Source organism: Eurytemora carolleeae, unplaced genomic scaffold, assembly GCF_000591075.1.
Source record: "Eurytemora carolleeae unplaced genomic scaffold, Eaff_2.0 scaffold355, whole genome shotgun sequence".
Classification (NCBI taxonomy): Eukaryota; Metazoa; Arthropoda; class Copepoda; order Calanoida; family Temoridae; genus Eurytemora; species Eurytemora carolleeae.
In genome coordinates, this window is record NW_019396357.1 from 144,774 (window position 1) to 161,227 (window position 16,454).

The following is a 16,454-nucleotide window of genomic DNA, read 5'->3' on the forward strand; positions in this document are numbered from 1 at the left end:
TTGTAAATATTTATTCAGATATCTAAATATAAATATTAAGGGACTTTGGTTGTAATTTCAAAAGGCACTCCATTTAAAGAGATTACCAACGATCAAAGTGAATAAATACTAAAGTGGACCAAACTCATAGTTGGATGACGACATTTTATGTCCCAAGTATTTAGAAATATGTATATATATATATATATATAAATTGGTCTGTATACGGAGTGTACAGTACAACAGAAACTGGACTCCCTTTGTTTACAAACACAGACTTAGAATTTGTATTTAACTTAAAATCTGTTCCACTTTAGTATTTATTCACTTTGACCAACGATACCCTTTAAACCTGGGACTGAGAAAAATTACAAAGATATTTTGAGTTGTGGATTTGAGGTCGAATAATATAGAAAAACGACAATATCCTCGTCATAGCTGCTCAGATTAAATAACAAACTGAGCGCTACTAAGGTCGAGTTTTGTTTATATTCCTCCCAGAAACTGCAGTACACTCAGTTTGTAATAATGGGGTTTCCTGGTGTTATTTTTCTTACTTTTTTTTACTTGAGGTTTCCTGGTTTACCTTTCCTTGGTTGTACTTTGGGTTTCCTGGTGTACCTTTCCTTGGTTGTACTTGGGGTTTCCTGGTTTACCTTTCCTTGGTTGTACTTGGAATTTCCTGGTGTACCTTTCCTTGAATGTACTTCGGGTTTCCTGATTTAATTTTCCTTGGCTGTACTTGGGGTTTCCTGATTAAATTTTCTTGGTTGTACCTGGGGTTTCCTGGTGTAACTTTCCTTGGTTGGTTATTCTTGGGGTTTTCTGAGTTCATTTTTCTTGGTGTACTTTGGGTTTCCTGGTGTAATTTGTTCCTTAAATGTACTTTGGGTTTCCTGGTGTAATGTTCCTTGGATGTTCTTGGGGTTTCCTGATTTAATTTTCCTTGGCTTTACTTTGGGTTTCCTGGTTTACCTTTTCTTGGATGTACTTGGGGTTTCCTGGTGTAATGTTCCTTGGATGTACTTGAAGTTTCCTGGTGTAATGTTCCTTGGTTGTACTTTGGGTTTCCTGGTGTAATGTTCCTTGGATGTTCTTGAGGTTTCCTGGTGTAATGTTTCTTGGTTGTACTTGGGTTTCCTGGTGTAATGTACCTTGATTGTACTCGAGGTTTCCTGGTGTAATGTACCTTGATTGTACTTGGGGTTTCCTGGTGTAATGTTCCTTGGATGTACTTGGGGTTTCCTGGCGTAATATTCCTTGGTTGTACTTGGGGGTTCCTGGTGTAATGTTCCTTGGATGTACTTGAGGTTTCCTGGCGTTATGTTCAATGGTTGTACTTGGGGTTTCCTGGTTTACCTTTCCTTGGTTGTACTTGGAATTTCCTGGTGTACCTTTCCTTGAATGTACTTCGGGTTTCCTGATTTAATTTTCCTTGGCTGTACTTGGGGTTTCCTGATTAAATTTTCTTGGTTGTACCTGGGGTTTCCTGGTGTAACTTTCCTTGGTTGGTTATTCTTGGGGTTTTCTGAGTTCATTTTTCTTGGTGTACTTTGGGTTTCCTGGTGTAATTTGTTCCTTAAATGTACTTTGGGTTTCCTGGTACGGTGTAATGTTCCTTGGATGTACTTGAGGTTTCCTGATGTAATGTTCCTTGGTTGTACTTGAGGTTTCCTGGTGTAATGTACCTTGATTGTACTTGGGGTTTCCTGGTGTGTAGTTCCTTGGTTGTACTGGTAGAGAAGGAAGGAAGAAGCTTATATTGGATTAAATGAGAACATTAGTTTAGACAATAAATTTTCATTTTGCAACATTACAAAACAAAACTAATTGTTGTCTTTTATTGTCGACTAAAGAATATTGTAAATATATGTTTTGTGTCGCCTCGAGAAACAAATTTAGTATTCGTTCAGTGTTAGATTCTAAATTTATGTAAATAAAATCATCCAACTTTTTTATTCTTTTCTCTCCATATTTACTGGAATAAAATCCATTCAACAAATGAAATTGCTCCGAATTTTCCTGGATAAAGAAAAAAAAACGTTTTATTAAGTCAAGTTCCACAAAGTTTTGACGTAGAATTTAGATAAACAATAGATTTAAAAAATTATTTTCTTTCCTGAAATGGTAAAAATTAAAAAGTTTAAATAAAAGTAAAGAAAAGATATGGCCATCGAACTTTTTGATTCTTTTCTGAGTGTATTTGCAAACATAAATTTAGATAATTTCTACAATATCTTTCAAGGAACAAAAACATAGTTTTTGAGGATCCATATTGTGGGTTGTTTCTTGAATGCATTTATAGATAGAATTGTGCTAATATTTCTAATCATATCCTATCGCTAAGATACCATAATCAATAATCATGCTAGGATACCATATGCACCTAAATGCCAAAATACAGTATGTCGGTAAAATACAAAAATGCATTGAAAGCCTAGCCCTATAGTTCCATCCCGAAGAGCAATGGAATCTTTCTTTACAGAAGAATGGACTAAATCCAATGATTTTTTAATAACGCAGTTCTAACATCCTGAACATTGTTAAACAAATTTTATCATGATCGGGTAATAGTTAAGCCTCTGTGAGAAAAAAGTGTGAAGTGTTTGGTTTTTTAACACCTTAACAGAATAGATTCCACATATTTCAGGAATGTCCCAGTCTCCTGTAGATATAGATTCCTGTGAGACGGTTCATAAACCTATCTCGCACTTTACCCTGGAGAACTATGATGTATCCGTCCTAGTAGATATCATCAACAATGGACATACAGCTAAACTTATGCCCAGGCAAGGATTATATTAAAGGGACTGTAAATGTAAATTTAAGTGATTCTACATGTCCGATTTCAACGGTACCCTTGTTTAATCAAGAATGTATGAGCAATTCATCTTTATTTATTATTTTCAACTTTTGTATTTTCTATATAATAACTTGGCATTTCTTCTTCAGAAAAAAATGTGTAAGACAACGATTTCTTCCAAAAGTCTAGGGTGCCATTATAAATCGGTCATGTCCATAATGAATAAACTAGGCTTTAAGGCGCTTTGCCGCGCCCATCTTCTCTTTCAACTTTTAATTGTGGCTTTAACTATCATCTTCTCTTTGTACAGTATACAAATATAGAAAACTTTTAAACACAAATTTTTGAAATTTTGATCATTCATAAACCTTCCCTGGGGTCACGTGAGGTCCCACGCAAAACTTGGGCCCGATCGGTTTAGCCGTTTTGACGTTTATTGAATACAAATAAACAGACACCAAGCAAGACAAGCAAAATATATATAGAAGGTCACTTGAAATGACAACGAAAGACCCCGTCAAATACTAACATTTTTTAAAATTTTTCGAAACAATTATGCATGTGTATTGTGTGTCGTGGCAAGAAATAAAACTACTTATTTTTATAAGAATCATTTTTCCATCTTTGTTAAATAATCACGAAAGGGGGTTAGATAGGGTTCGGAATTAATATTTAAAGGGAGTGTTCGCGAAAAATGAAAGGGGGTATAGGCTTAATGCGATAAAAAAGCGCTTTTGATCGCGGCTAATCTTACTTCTATCTATTGCGTCTATAAGGAGAGAATTGTTATCAACGACTAATACCGAAGAACGCAGCGCCCATACAAATTCAGAAAGATTCAACATTCAACTCATTCAACTCGGATCGTAAAAAATCTATTTAATTCCAAACAAATCATTCAGATATTACAAATAGTAGTCATCGATTATTTTTCGACGCATTCGTAAATAGTTGATACTTCATAATAATTTGTATTTTTCATGATCTGAGAGTTACATTTATTCCTGTTTCGAGGATTTTCTATAATGAAGACGACATTTTCATATTTTCCAGGAATGTTCGAAAATCCAGCGCCAGCCAAAATTATTTAAAAAAACAAAATCAAAAATATTATGAAATATTAACTATATACAAATGCGTCGAAAAATAATCGATGACTGTTGTTTGTAATATCTGAATGATTTGTTTGGAATTAAATTGATTTGTTTACGATCCGAGTTGAATGTTGCATCTTTCTGAATTTGTATGGGTGCTGCGTTCTTCGGTGTCATTTTCTCCTAATAGACGCAACAGATAGAAGTAAGATTATTAGCGATCTAAAGCGCTTTTTTATCGCATTAAGCCTATACCCCCTTTCATTTTTCGCGAACACTCCCTTTAAGTTTACCTTAGTTCATAATTTTTGTAGAAAATTGTTATTTAATGATATCTTATGGCTGGATTATTTCAGCTTGTTTCATTTTAATTAAAAGATTATTTACAAATATCTTTTTCAAATTTTCTTTTTTGTTTGATTATTTTGTTTTAAGGAGCACTAATATCACGATGTCGGGTGGTGGTCTTTCCCACTCGTACACTTTTGCACAGGTTTGAATTTTGTTATTTGATAATTTGCTGCTTAATTTTTCATATTTAAATATATAACTATTTTAACATTTATCTGAAGGAGCGAATTAGCATCTTTTTCTTTATTCTGAAGGGTGAAAAATAACGCTAGGAAAAAAATTAAAGATATAATATATGCATTTTTGCAGAACCAGACTTCATTTTCTTAAACATATAATATAAACTCCTTTTGGAACAACCCATTTATGTCACCACTACTCTTTTTCTGTTTAAAATTGCATGGTCAAGAGCTTTCCAAAATTCGTAATATTTCAATTTTTTAAAAATTTATAAATAGGTATCCCCCGAATAGGAAAGGAGGTCTGAAGTGCTCCAAAAATGAAAGGATAAATTTGAAACAAATTGAAAGTTTAGAATTTTAGATGAAGCGTGGAAATCTTTCCTCCGTCCTTCCATACAAACTGCAAGTTAAAACAACATTTTTGAACAAAGCAGAAAACTTTTAATTTAATATTTATGAAGGTTATATCTTCAAATCCTTGCTCTGACTTCTGATAAAGATTAAATTAATCTGCAGATTAACAAAAGATCGAGATCAAGAACTGATCTCGATATTTACAATGCAAGAGTTCCCAGCCTAAATCTCTAAACGTTAACCAATAAGAAACAGTGCATGAGAAATGATCTTCATTGAACTCAACTATCACTCTTTAGGCACATTTTCACTGGGGGTTGGGGGCACCTAGTAAAAAAATTGGAAAAAGAGATGTGTCGGAAACCTCTCCAGATGATCAGATTTTAGAACACGAGGACCAGGAATCAAGAAGCTCCCAAAAGGTAGACATTTAAAGACATTTACATGACATATAGATAGGTTTATCAAGAAAGAATAAGGCCTACCAGAAATAATCTACAAACTAGCTATAAAAAAGACAATTTTTAATACAATAATAAGTTTAAACCTAAAATTATGATACTATGATGAAATAACGTTTTTTCTTTACTAGCGTTTTATCTGGTAGCATTTTATGTGATAACGTTTTATCGAAACTAGCCTTTTAGGGCGCTTCGCGGCAATTTTCTATTTGAACTTTTAATTGTGGCTTCATCTGTGAGTATCTTCTTTTTGTACAGTATAAAACAAAAACAAAAAAGTTTGCGGATTTCATATTTTTTTTTCGCGCATTTTCAAAAATTTACAAAGATAAAAAACTGGTAAACACAAATTTTTAGAATTTTGATCATTCATAAACCTTCCCTGGGGTCACGTCAGGTTCAACACAGAATTTGGGCCCGAGCAATTCAGCCGTTTTGACGTTTATTGGATACAAACAAACAAAGAGACAGACAAGCTAAATTTATAATACTAGGCTTTTAGGGCGCTTCGCGCCCATCTTCTATTTAAATTGTGAACATGTTCTTCTTGTTTTTATTTTAAAACAAAGAAGAAAAAAATTTTACGGATTTTTAAAAAAATTCGCTTCAAGAATTTAAATTTTTTTTACAAAATTAAAAACCTTTAAAACACATTTTTTTAATTTTTATCATTCATAAACCTTCCCTGTGGTCACGTGACGTCCGGCCACAAAAATTTGGGCCCGATCGGTTCAGCCGTTTTGACGTTTATTGGATACAAACAAACAAACACCCAGACAGACAAACAGACAGACTAGCTAAATTTACATATAGAAGATACTAGACAACGTTTGATGAGTTTAGCGTTATTCTAGGTAAACCTACCGGAACACTTAAAATCTGATGAATTAAAGGTTAAACAAATAGTGTTTTGTCACAAACTCTGATTTTTACTAAACCCAGTATCTTTGCAACCCGATGTTGTAGACCTGAAATATTTCAAACTTTGAATTCTTATAGATAAAATAGTATAAACTTGAAATATCAAAGGTTTACACCATCCGGTAACAAAATATAGAGATTAGATAAAGATATAAAAATGCAAATAAGATATTTAAAATGTGCACATTGCCAATTCGAAATTTCATCCAAATGACAAAAAAAAATTAACTGGGTTTACAGAATTCATTGATATTATCCAGGAGAATCTTAAACCAGTTGAACCTGTTCTGAAGAAGGAAGATAAGAAGGTTGAGAATGAGGAGCCTGCTCCTGGTCCCGAGGTTTCTGATTCTGGGTATGGATCGGAGCATCGTGTCAATGGTATCGGATATCCTCTAGAGGTTCATCTAGTTCATTACAACACTAAATATAAAGGAAATTTTAGTCAAATCATTCATTTTTAACTTGGAAACCATGCAACCCTACGCCCTGTGTCTTTAAGCCAAAAGTTTTGAAGAAGGTTGACTAATTTGAAATAAAGGTTCGGAACATGTTCAGTACTTTTTCGAGCCCATTTGCTCATAGAATATCATATAATATACAATGAACTCAGTTTCGGTGTGTGTACAAATGTATTGTATGATGATTGCTTGAAAACTAACGCAAATAAAACATGAAATTGAACCCAGTATTAGTCTTAGTCTTAGTCTTAGTCTCAGTCTAAGATATAATTAAGTAAAGAAGAAATGGAGCGAGGTAAATTAATTTTTTAGTTTGAAATATGTCTCAAAAACATAGCATTTAAACAAACCGCTAAAATAGTTTGTATTCCATTTAAACCAAGTTCATTGTACATTATAGAATTTGGCGTGTTCTAGAGTACAAATTCTCTATTGGCCACCCCAAGGAGTATGGAATAGAAGGGAGATACAACTGACGCGGCCCGCCCTACCATATGATTATACATGCTTTGCAGACGCGTACTCCAGTTGTATAAGAAATATTCAGAATAGGTTATTGTATACGCGGTAATTGTACATCAGAAAAATATGTATTATTCAAATGAAGTACCGTCTGCGAAGCATGTATAATCATATGTCAGGACGGGCCACGTCAGGTTTATTATCTCCCTTCTATTCTATACTCCTTGGCCCACCCTTGTTCGTGTCAATATTTCTATGAGGAGGATTAAGAAAACACAGCATCATGTGTTACTTTGTCAAAAAAAAAAGGGGTATCAAAATATTAACAATTCCTTTGAGAAGAAAAGTTGCAAAGGAATCAAATTTTCTTATCCTTATATCTTTGCAACCTGATGGTGTAAACCTTTGATATTTCAAACTATTTTGAATTATGTAAGGTCTAAACGAAATTGGTTTGCAAGGATATAGGGGTTAGAAAAGCAGAGTTTGAGGCAAAGACTCCAGTAATAGTTATATAAAAAATACCTTTAGCATTCAAATAAATATGAAAAATTATTCTTTTCTTTATTTAACTTTTTAGTCTGAACAATAATGATAAGAAATGATATTTATTGTTCGAAACTGTTTTGAAATAAAACCAAATCAAATTATCTTCCTGTGCAAAAGAAAATAGAAAATATACTGTCGAAAAGGAGAAATGCTTAAAGGATATTTTCATATTTATGTCAAGTTTTTAAAATATTTGACTGCACTGGTTTTATGAAATTTTTGGAGATAAATTTATTACACACTTTCATTGAAGGTCATATATTATAGTAAAAACCCTAAGGCCTAAAAGTTGTATTATAATATATGTTTCTTATTAAGAATAGATTTATTGTGATGTATTCTTTTAAGAATATGTATGCTGTGTTGTACTCCTTTTAGAGTGTTTTTTTGTGATGTATTCCTTTAACCCTTTAAAGGCTGGGGGGTCTGAATCTGTGTATAGCCGGGGGGGGGGGCGTCCTCCTCCCCTAGAAAAAGGCCTTATTGAACAGTTATAAGGTTGAAATCCATGTTCTTAGCCTAATTTTTCCAGGCCAGCTAGTTGAAAAAAAATCAGACCGATAACGTCAATAGCTTGTGTGTTCTACATGGGAGGGTTGAAAAAAATGCCAAAAAAAGGGTCAACAAATTTGTTTTTGTTTATTTATTACATTGATTTCTCAAGGGTATTTCAAAAATATAATTTTTAGATCTGTAGTGTTAGTCACAAATGTTATGCGCTATTTAAGATTTTTTTACACAGACAGGATTTTTACCCTATGCATTAAAAAAATTTGCAAAAAATCCATTGAATGTTTATCTAGTGTAGTCTTCTAGGAATGGTTTATTGTCATGTATCCCTTTACAAATAGGTTTATTGTGATGTATTACTTTAACCCTATTCCTGCTGGGGGGGGGGGGGTCAATTTGACCCCCCCCTGTAGTTTTTTTTACATAGCTCAAAAAGTATTGGTCTGAGGCTGTTAAAATTTTCTGACTTTTCCTACATACCCAAAGCCTTCCCTTTAGGCCTAAAAATACTAACTGCCTGAGTCCTCAGGCACACTGCCTGAATGACTGCTTTTTCCTGTAACAAACAAAATCTTTGTTTTGACCCACTTTCACTTGTCAGATTTTGATAAAATTTAGCTTTTTGGAAAGCTTTTGACTTAAGGAAACGAATTGCACAAGTTTTGCGATAAAAAATTGCAAATTTTTTTGCAAACAACCTGTCAAAGGAAATTTGCACATTTTCAGTTTTTCTTGATTAAAAATCAGGTTATTTAAAATTTTGCATATTTGAAATGGCATGGTCAAGGGCTTTTCAAAAATGTATAATTTTTCATTTTTTGGACAAATTTTTTTTTGGCAAACATTTTTACTACATAAATGGATTTTACGATAAAAAATTAAATTTTTGCAAATTTGCAAATTTTTTTGCAGATTCTAGAAGTAGAGCACAAGAGCTTTCCAATGATGTATCATTTGTCATATTTGGACATCAAACATGGGATTTAGTATATCCTGGTTTTCAAGCACCCCAGCAGAGATAGGGTTAAGAATAGGTTTATTGTGATGTATCCCTGTAAGAATAGGTTTATTGTGATGTATTCATTTAAGAATGGTTTATTGTGAATATCCCTTTCAGAATGGTTTTGTTATGATGTTTTACTTTAAGAATAGGTTTATTGTGATGTATTACTTTAAGAATAGTGATTGATTTTAAGTAATCCTTTAAGAATGGTTTATTGTGATGTTTTCCTTTAAGAATGGTTTTTGTGATGTATCCCTTTAAGAATGGTTTGTTGTGAATATCCTTTTAAGACTGGTTTATTGTGCTGTATCCCTTTAAGACTGGTTTATTGTGCTGTATCCCTTTAAGACTGGTTTATTGTGATGTATCCCTTTTAAGAATGGTTTATTATGAATATCCCTTTAAGACTGGTTTATTGTGCTGTATCCCTTTAAGACTGGTTTATTGTGCTGTATCCCTTTAATAATGGTTTATTGTGCTGTATCCCTTTAAAAATGGTTTATTGTGATGTATCCCTTTAAGACTGGTTTATTGTGCTGTATCCCTTTAAGAACTGTTTTAAAGAATGATTTGTCTGACTGCCTGGTTTAGATATAAGTGTTGCTGTACAATACCAGGACGGATTAGCAGTACTAGGAAGCCACTAGGATAATTCATAACATAGTAGTATGTACATCACATATTTGAGCACTGTACACGTAATTTCAAGGGATCCTACATGCAAAGATGACAATGCCCGATTTACAATGATACCCAATTAAAAGCTTTGTCTGATATATTATGAATTAGATGGCACAGGTTTTGTATCTTCACACTGTTTATTTCATGTGCGAAAGTGACTTGCGCATTTCTTGCTTAAGAAACAATGTAGAAAGTCACAAAAAAAACACTTTTCGAGTTAGAAAAACGACGCTTTCTTCCATACTTTTGATCTGATTAATGGGTACAAGGGTACCGTTGTAAATGGTGCATTGCCTTCTCTGATGGAGGATCACTTAAAAGTACTACTACAGTTCCTATAAAAGCACATTTGAGAAAAGTTGTTTAGTTTCTTATTTCCTAAATTTTTTCCATCAAATATATTTTTCGTTCCATCAAACCTTTTCCCGTTCATTATTCGTTAATTCTCTTTTTACTCTCCCATCAGCCATGCACCGTTTCCCATCAATTATGTCCTTTCAGAGAGCCCATCAGAAAACCTCTTCCCATACGATATTTCCCTTAACACCCTTCTATCTTTCTTCCCTGGGACTCCTATGGTGTTCTGAAGACAGATGGCGTCAAACAGCAAACTACATAAAGTAAATTGAACTTAAGATTAAAATCATAACTCGATCATTATACAGACGAACAACATAGTTTTGAATTTATATGCAACGGAGTGAACTTCTATTCTAATGCGTGTGTGTAAAATCAAAATGAAAAGGTCGCAAGGACAGACCAGCAATGTTGCATTAAATGTCTGTTCAGTGTGAGATATTGAATTGTAACATCATTATGTCTAATTTTGACCTTACTCCGGCGGAAACTTGACATAGAAATATCCAGGTCCCTAAAAAATCCCCCCAACTTGACATAAAAATATCCAATGTGTCTTGTTTATCAGGAGTAATGTTTCATATATCGGATACAGAGAACCAGGATATTCAACCAATATTGGAAATATTACCAACCATCACCAAACCACAGAGCCAGAATACTCTCAGGTTAAACAAGGCAAACCCAGCACAGTGGACTATAAAGGCCTAATTGACATACTCCACTAGCTTAGTTTAATCTAGTGCCAGAACATGAAAGCATAAGCAATTTCAACAGTTGTCGTTGTTTTGTCAATACAATGAAGACGTCTTACGGTTTTAATTTTTATTTCCACCAAGCGTTTACACAGCAGGGATACAAGAAAACATGGTAACAAAGAGAAGCTGTCAATGTCTTGACAGATATAGCAATGACAAAGATTTGACAAGAAATGTATAAAATTGTTCAAAGATCAACTGATTCTACTATTTGAAATTCCCTGTAATTCTAAAATGTAAAATGAAATAATTCAAAGGAACTGATTACTCTGCTTAAACTCTAATGTTTTATTATTTTTTTTGCAATCGGATGTTGTGAAATTTTGAAATACCATAATTCATGGTTTGATAAATCAAAAGTCAACAACAACATAATGATTTATGAAAGCTATTTATTTGATCAAAAAGTCAGTTCCTGAAAAAGCGGATGTTTTTGGAGTCGCGTATTTAGAACTGTCCTTTTGGCCTGAAGATAGCCACAGCCAGATTTGATGCAAATTGGTCAGATATTTAGCGCAGGCAGTTGACAAGTTATAAAGTATAAACCTTTTCAAACATAGACTTTATTTCAAGTGACATTCTATTTACAGAGTGGCATGTCCAATTCACAACGGTACCCTATTAACCTTTTCAGTTATGTATTTTCTCTATATAAATGATTTGTAGATTTGATCTGTAGAGACCCTACAGGATATTGGCAATTGAACATGCCACCTTTTTACTTTTTTTTAATGGCATGGGTTATTTGAAATTACATTAATTGTTCCTTTGAATTCATATATTTACTGATCTAGAGGTATTCAGTCTTTGACACAAACTCTGATTTTTTAATTTATTTATCTTTGCATTTGCAACCAAATGTCGTACAACTTGGATATGTATGATATCTATGAATTCTGTTAAATAAAAAATCTAAGTTTGAAATATCAAGGTTTACACCACCAGTTTACAAAGATGTAAGAATTAGAAAAATTGATTTTGTGGCAAAGACTTATTTGTTTGTATAACGTGTCCATTAAATATAGGATTTAAGTTTTGACGTCAATATTGTCTTTGTTCCACACGGCATTTATCTTAAATGCAATTTTAGCAGTATTACAGTTAGAACATTACAATGAAGACGACTTTCCTACCTACGTTTTCATTTCTAATCAGTTTTTTATTGAAAGTTTAGAAGTTTACACAAAGAGGCTGTTAATTTGTTTTCATTATGATGTGTTCCTAGCTGTTTGAGACACTATTGTTTCAGTAGATAATGTAGTAGTAATTGGATAATGAGATAGATAGAAAGATAGATGTTACCGCCACACTATTTCTCTTGGTTCAGAATAGACACCAAACACATGACTGAACCCTGATTTGATCAGGCGCTAATGGAATCGGCAAACAAGTGTGGAAAGTTTGGTAGAAATCCAAATTTAAATCGAAAGTCGTCTTTATTGTATTGATATATACGACGACTGTAGTATCCCATTAACATTTCTGAAATATTGTCTGAATATTTCATAACTTCAAAATTGACGTAAAGGAATTGAGTTTTTGCCACAAACTCAAATTATTTAACCCCCATATCTTTGGGGTAAACCTACGATATTTCAAACTTAGACGTTTTTGATCGAACAGAGTTGATGTTTTGTAAATATTAAGGTGTAATACATCGGGTTTCAGAGATATGAGGATTAGAAAATCAGAGTTTGTAGCAAAAACTCAATTCCTCTGTACAGATTCACTTCACAATTTATAAAAAAAATTTAATTGTCCAGCTTCTTAACATCTCAGTCAATTTTGAAGGTAAACCACATTTTATAATACTTCCATTCTTATTTTGATTCAATTTTCGGCCTTTGGTAACTTTTAGAATCAAAGACGATTTAGAAGTCGTCTCTTAATTCCCATGTGTATTAGGACACCCTGGATTTACTCTGATTTTGTGAACATCTGAAACCAAAGTTTTAGATCTTTTATTCTAGAAGAGAACAAACTTTCATCATATTAAACCGAAGGAAATGCATTTTATTGGGGATTAATTGGATTGGATTTTAGTAGAGTTAGAATAGGATTAAAAAGGACTTAGAAATGGATTATAAATACAAATATAAATTAAAATTACATAAATATAATGTATATTATTAATAAGGCTTTATTCTTCCAAATTAATGGCATAAAGATCAGCTGCAGCTGCAGCTAGATGGGTATTTGTAATCTTGTTGTTTATACATAGTTAGGGTTTATATACAGTTTAATATAGATTATCTATTATCATCAGGTTTCCCTTCTCTATGGATAAACTTCTACCCGGAGACATTTCTAAATTCTACAGATACTCCGGTAGTCTAACTACTCCAGGATGTTATGAGGTAAATATACTTTCGGAGTGTAACTACTCCAGGATTTTATGAGGTAAATATACTCCGGGAGTCTAACTACTCCAGGATGTTATGAGGTAAATATACTCCGGTAGTCTAACTACTCCAAAATGTTATGAGGTAAATATACTCCGGGAGTCTAACTACTCCAGGATGCTATGAGGTAAATATACTCCGGGAGTCTAATTACTCCAGGATGCTATGAGGTAAATATACTCTGGGAGTGTAACTACTCCGGGATGCTATGAAGTAAATATACTCCGGGAGTCTAACTACTCCAGGATGCTATGAGGTAAATATACTCTGGGAGTGTAACTACTCCAGGATGCTATGAGGTAAATATACTCCGGGAGTCTAACTACTCCAGGATGCTATGAGGTAAATATACTCCGGGAGTCTAACTACTCCAGGATGCTATAGAGGTAAGTTTTCCTACTTCTATCAGTTTATTCTATTTCTCCTAGCTCTCTTAGTTCTCCTACTTCTCTAAGTTCTTCTAGCTTTTATAAGTTTTCTCCTGGTTCTCTGTGTCCTTCCGATTCTCCTTGTTCTCCTTATAGTTCTCTTGGTTCTCTATGCTCTCCTGGTTCTCTTGGTTCTCCTTGGTAGCTGGTACTCCAGGTTCTGCTGGTTTTGCTGGTCTTCCTGGATCTTCTTTTTCTCCTGGTTCTCTAGGTTCTCCAGGTTCTTCATGGTTTTCTGGATTAGTAACCTAATCTGTATCTATATTTTGATATCAAGGTTGTGACCTGGTCGGTTTTCTTTGAGAGTATTCCCATATCTGAACCACAGCTCAAGGTAAAACAAACAAACCTAGGAATATATTCAGTATCACTTCAATATTTTTGAGATTTTGGGGAATAACACTCGAGCTGATATCTATACCGAGATAAGTGCAAATACCATAATTGTAAAGTTTAAAGTCGACTCTAAACCCATCTAACTTTAACTCGCAATATTGAATTTACAGAGTGTCTCACTTAAAATGAGAGTTAGAGACCACTAAAAGGTCGTCTTTTATCCATGATAGCTATATTCGGACAAAGGTTGTACAGTGCACAATTTATAAGCTTCTCAGTGGGAATACAATTTTATGAAACACTATTTAGAAGTTTAACTTTTTGTAAAAAGGAAATGAGTTTTTACAACAAACTTTGATATTCTACAGCCCTATGTCTTTGCAACCAAATTTTGTAGACCCTAGATATTTCAAGCTATGAATTTTGTAAGATCAAATCATCTGATTTTGTAAATATGAAGAGGTATACTCCATCAGGTTGGAAAGATGAAGGAATAAGAAAAATTTGAGTTTGTGGCTTTCAAAGACGAAAGAGGATTTTTAAGTCGTCTCTCAACTGTGTTTAGGGGACACCCTGTAGCTGAGAATCGAAAGGCAGCAAAGCTGTGAAAACTTGTTCTTTCTTCATTAGATTTAAAGTTTACACTTATAAAACAAATAAAATAACAGAAAATGTAATACGGAAATTCAAGAGAGGTTCGGGAAAGTAAACACCCGAGTTTCCTTGTTTGGTTGTATATTAGAAAATGATAGAATAGTCCATATCTAACTCAAAACTTTATATCCTTGTTATACAAACATAAATCTTTGTAACAGCGAATAATACTATTTACTATAACAGGATTACCAGTATGCAGTGTTGTGGACAAATTCTTTAGGATTCATTTGAGACATATTACACTTTTTAAAGATCTGTAAATCCTGAGTTTCAGCGCAAAGTCGACGTTCAAAATCGTACTTTTGGGTGAATACCTTTTTCAGAATTGTTTCTTTTCAATTATTAAATAACGACGATAAAAATGTACACACACACACTGTACCTTTAAGGTTGAATTACACCTTCTGCCTTTTTAATGATTTGGCAAAGAAAGAAACAAGATTAAAGTTGCAGATAATCATAAATATGTGGAAACAGAGCGTTTGAATTACGTACAGTCGTCTCTGACGTCTCCTCCTTTGTGGGTAACCCTGTATGTCCCATGAATATATTAAAAAAACAGTCTGAGCCTGCCTGAGCCTGCAGAAAAATGTTTACGGGTAGATTGTTCCAGATCAAATACATACATTGAATAATCGTTCCGTAAACTTTACAGAGCTGCGTGTGAAAAAGGTTTACGGGAAGATTGTTCCAGATCAAATACATACATTGAATAATCGTTCCGTAAACTTTACAGAGCTGCGTGTGAAAAAGGTTTACGGGAAGATTGTTCCAGATCAATTACATACATTGAATAATCGTCCCGTAAACTTTACAGAGCTGCGTGTGAAAAAGGTTTACGGGAAGATTGTTCCAGATCAATTCCATACATTGAATAATCGTTCCGTAAACTTTACTGAGCTGTGTGTAACCTGCTAAAGGTTTATGGGTAGTTTGCTCCGGATCAATTCCATACATTGAATAATCGTCCCGTAAAATTTTTTCAAAATGTCCCACCAAGCTCTGTGTATTATCTAAGGGGTAAATTAATTTAAAAATCATTTAAGAAAGGTCCCGCGTTAATTTACAAGAGCTTTTAATACTTCATCGTCATTGCCTGTAAATACTTTATTCCGGAAAACTTGTATATTTTTTACCGTGCATAGTGCTAGATGCCCCGACTATGGTTATGTTTAATGCACTTTGCTAGATGCCCCGATTATGGTAATGATAAATGCACTGTGCTAGATGCCCCGACTATGGTAATGTTTAATGCAATGTGTTAAGTGCCAAATTAAAGTAATGTTTAATGCACTGTGCTAGATGCCCCGACTATGGTAATGTTTAATGCACTGTGCTAGATGCCCTGATTATGGTAATGTTTAATGCACTGTGCTAGATGCCCCGACTATGGTAATGTTTAATGCAATGTGTTAATTGCCCAACAATAGTAATGTTTAATGCAATGTGCTAGATGCCCCGACTATGGTAATGTTTAATGCACTGTGCTAGATATTCCGTGAGCTGGTGAACTTGGAAGGAAAAAGAATGGTGAATAATCATCGTCCTGTCCAACCCATCAATTCGAGAACTATTTTCAGATCAACAAAGGAACGACATTTTTAATAATTTTATTTTCAATATTTTTTGAATTCTTGAATGGGGTGTCGACATAATTTTGAATTGTTAAAATCCTCAATATTCTATTTAAAAGTTGCAGTTGCAT

General features: G+C 33.6%; 1 protein-coding gene across 2 annotated transcripts in view; it reads left to right on the forward strand.

The window, feature by feature from the left end:
• Nucleotides 1-16,454, forward strand: part of LOC111701634 (uncharacterized) — a 37,746-nt gene that overhangs the window by 1,688 nt on the left and 19,604 nt on the right. Inside the window, exons 2-11 of one of the 2 annotated variants that reach the window (XM_023473008.1) lie at nt 2,630-2,768; nt 4,312-4,369; nt 5,063-5,185; nt 6,079-6,117; nt 6,406-6,580; nt 9,722-9,769; nt 10,740-10,836; nt 13,193-13,283; nt 14,034-14,090; nt 16,241-16,339. In XM_023473008.1, coding sequence (XP_023328776.1) covers nt 2,630-2,768; nt 4,312-4,369; nt 5,063-5,185; nt 6,079-6,117; nt 6,406-6,580; nt 9,722-9,769; nt 10,740-10,836; nt 13,193-13,283; nt 14,034-14,090; nt 16,241-16,339 — 926 coding nt within the window. The remainder of the gene's footprint in view (nt 1-2,629; nt 2,769-4,311; nt 4,370-5,062; nt 5,186-6,078; nt 6,118-6,405; nt 6,581-9,721; nt 9,770-10,739; nt 10,837-13,192; nt 13,284-14,033; nt 14,091-16,240; nt 16,340-16,454) is intronic. The other variant, XM_023473009.1, reaches the window with a different exon arrangement.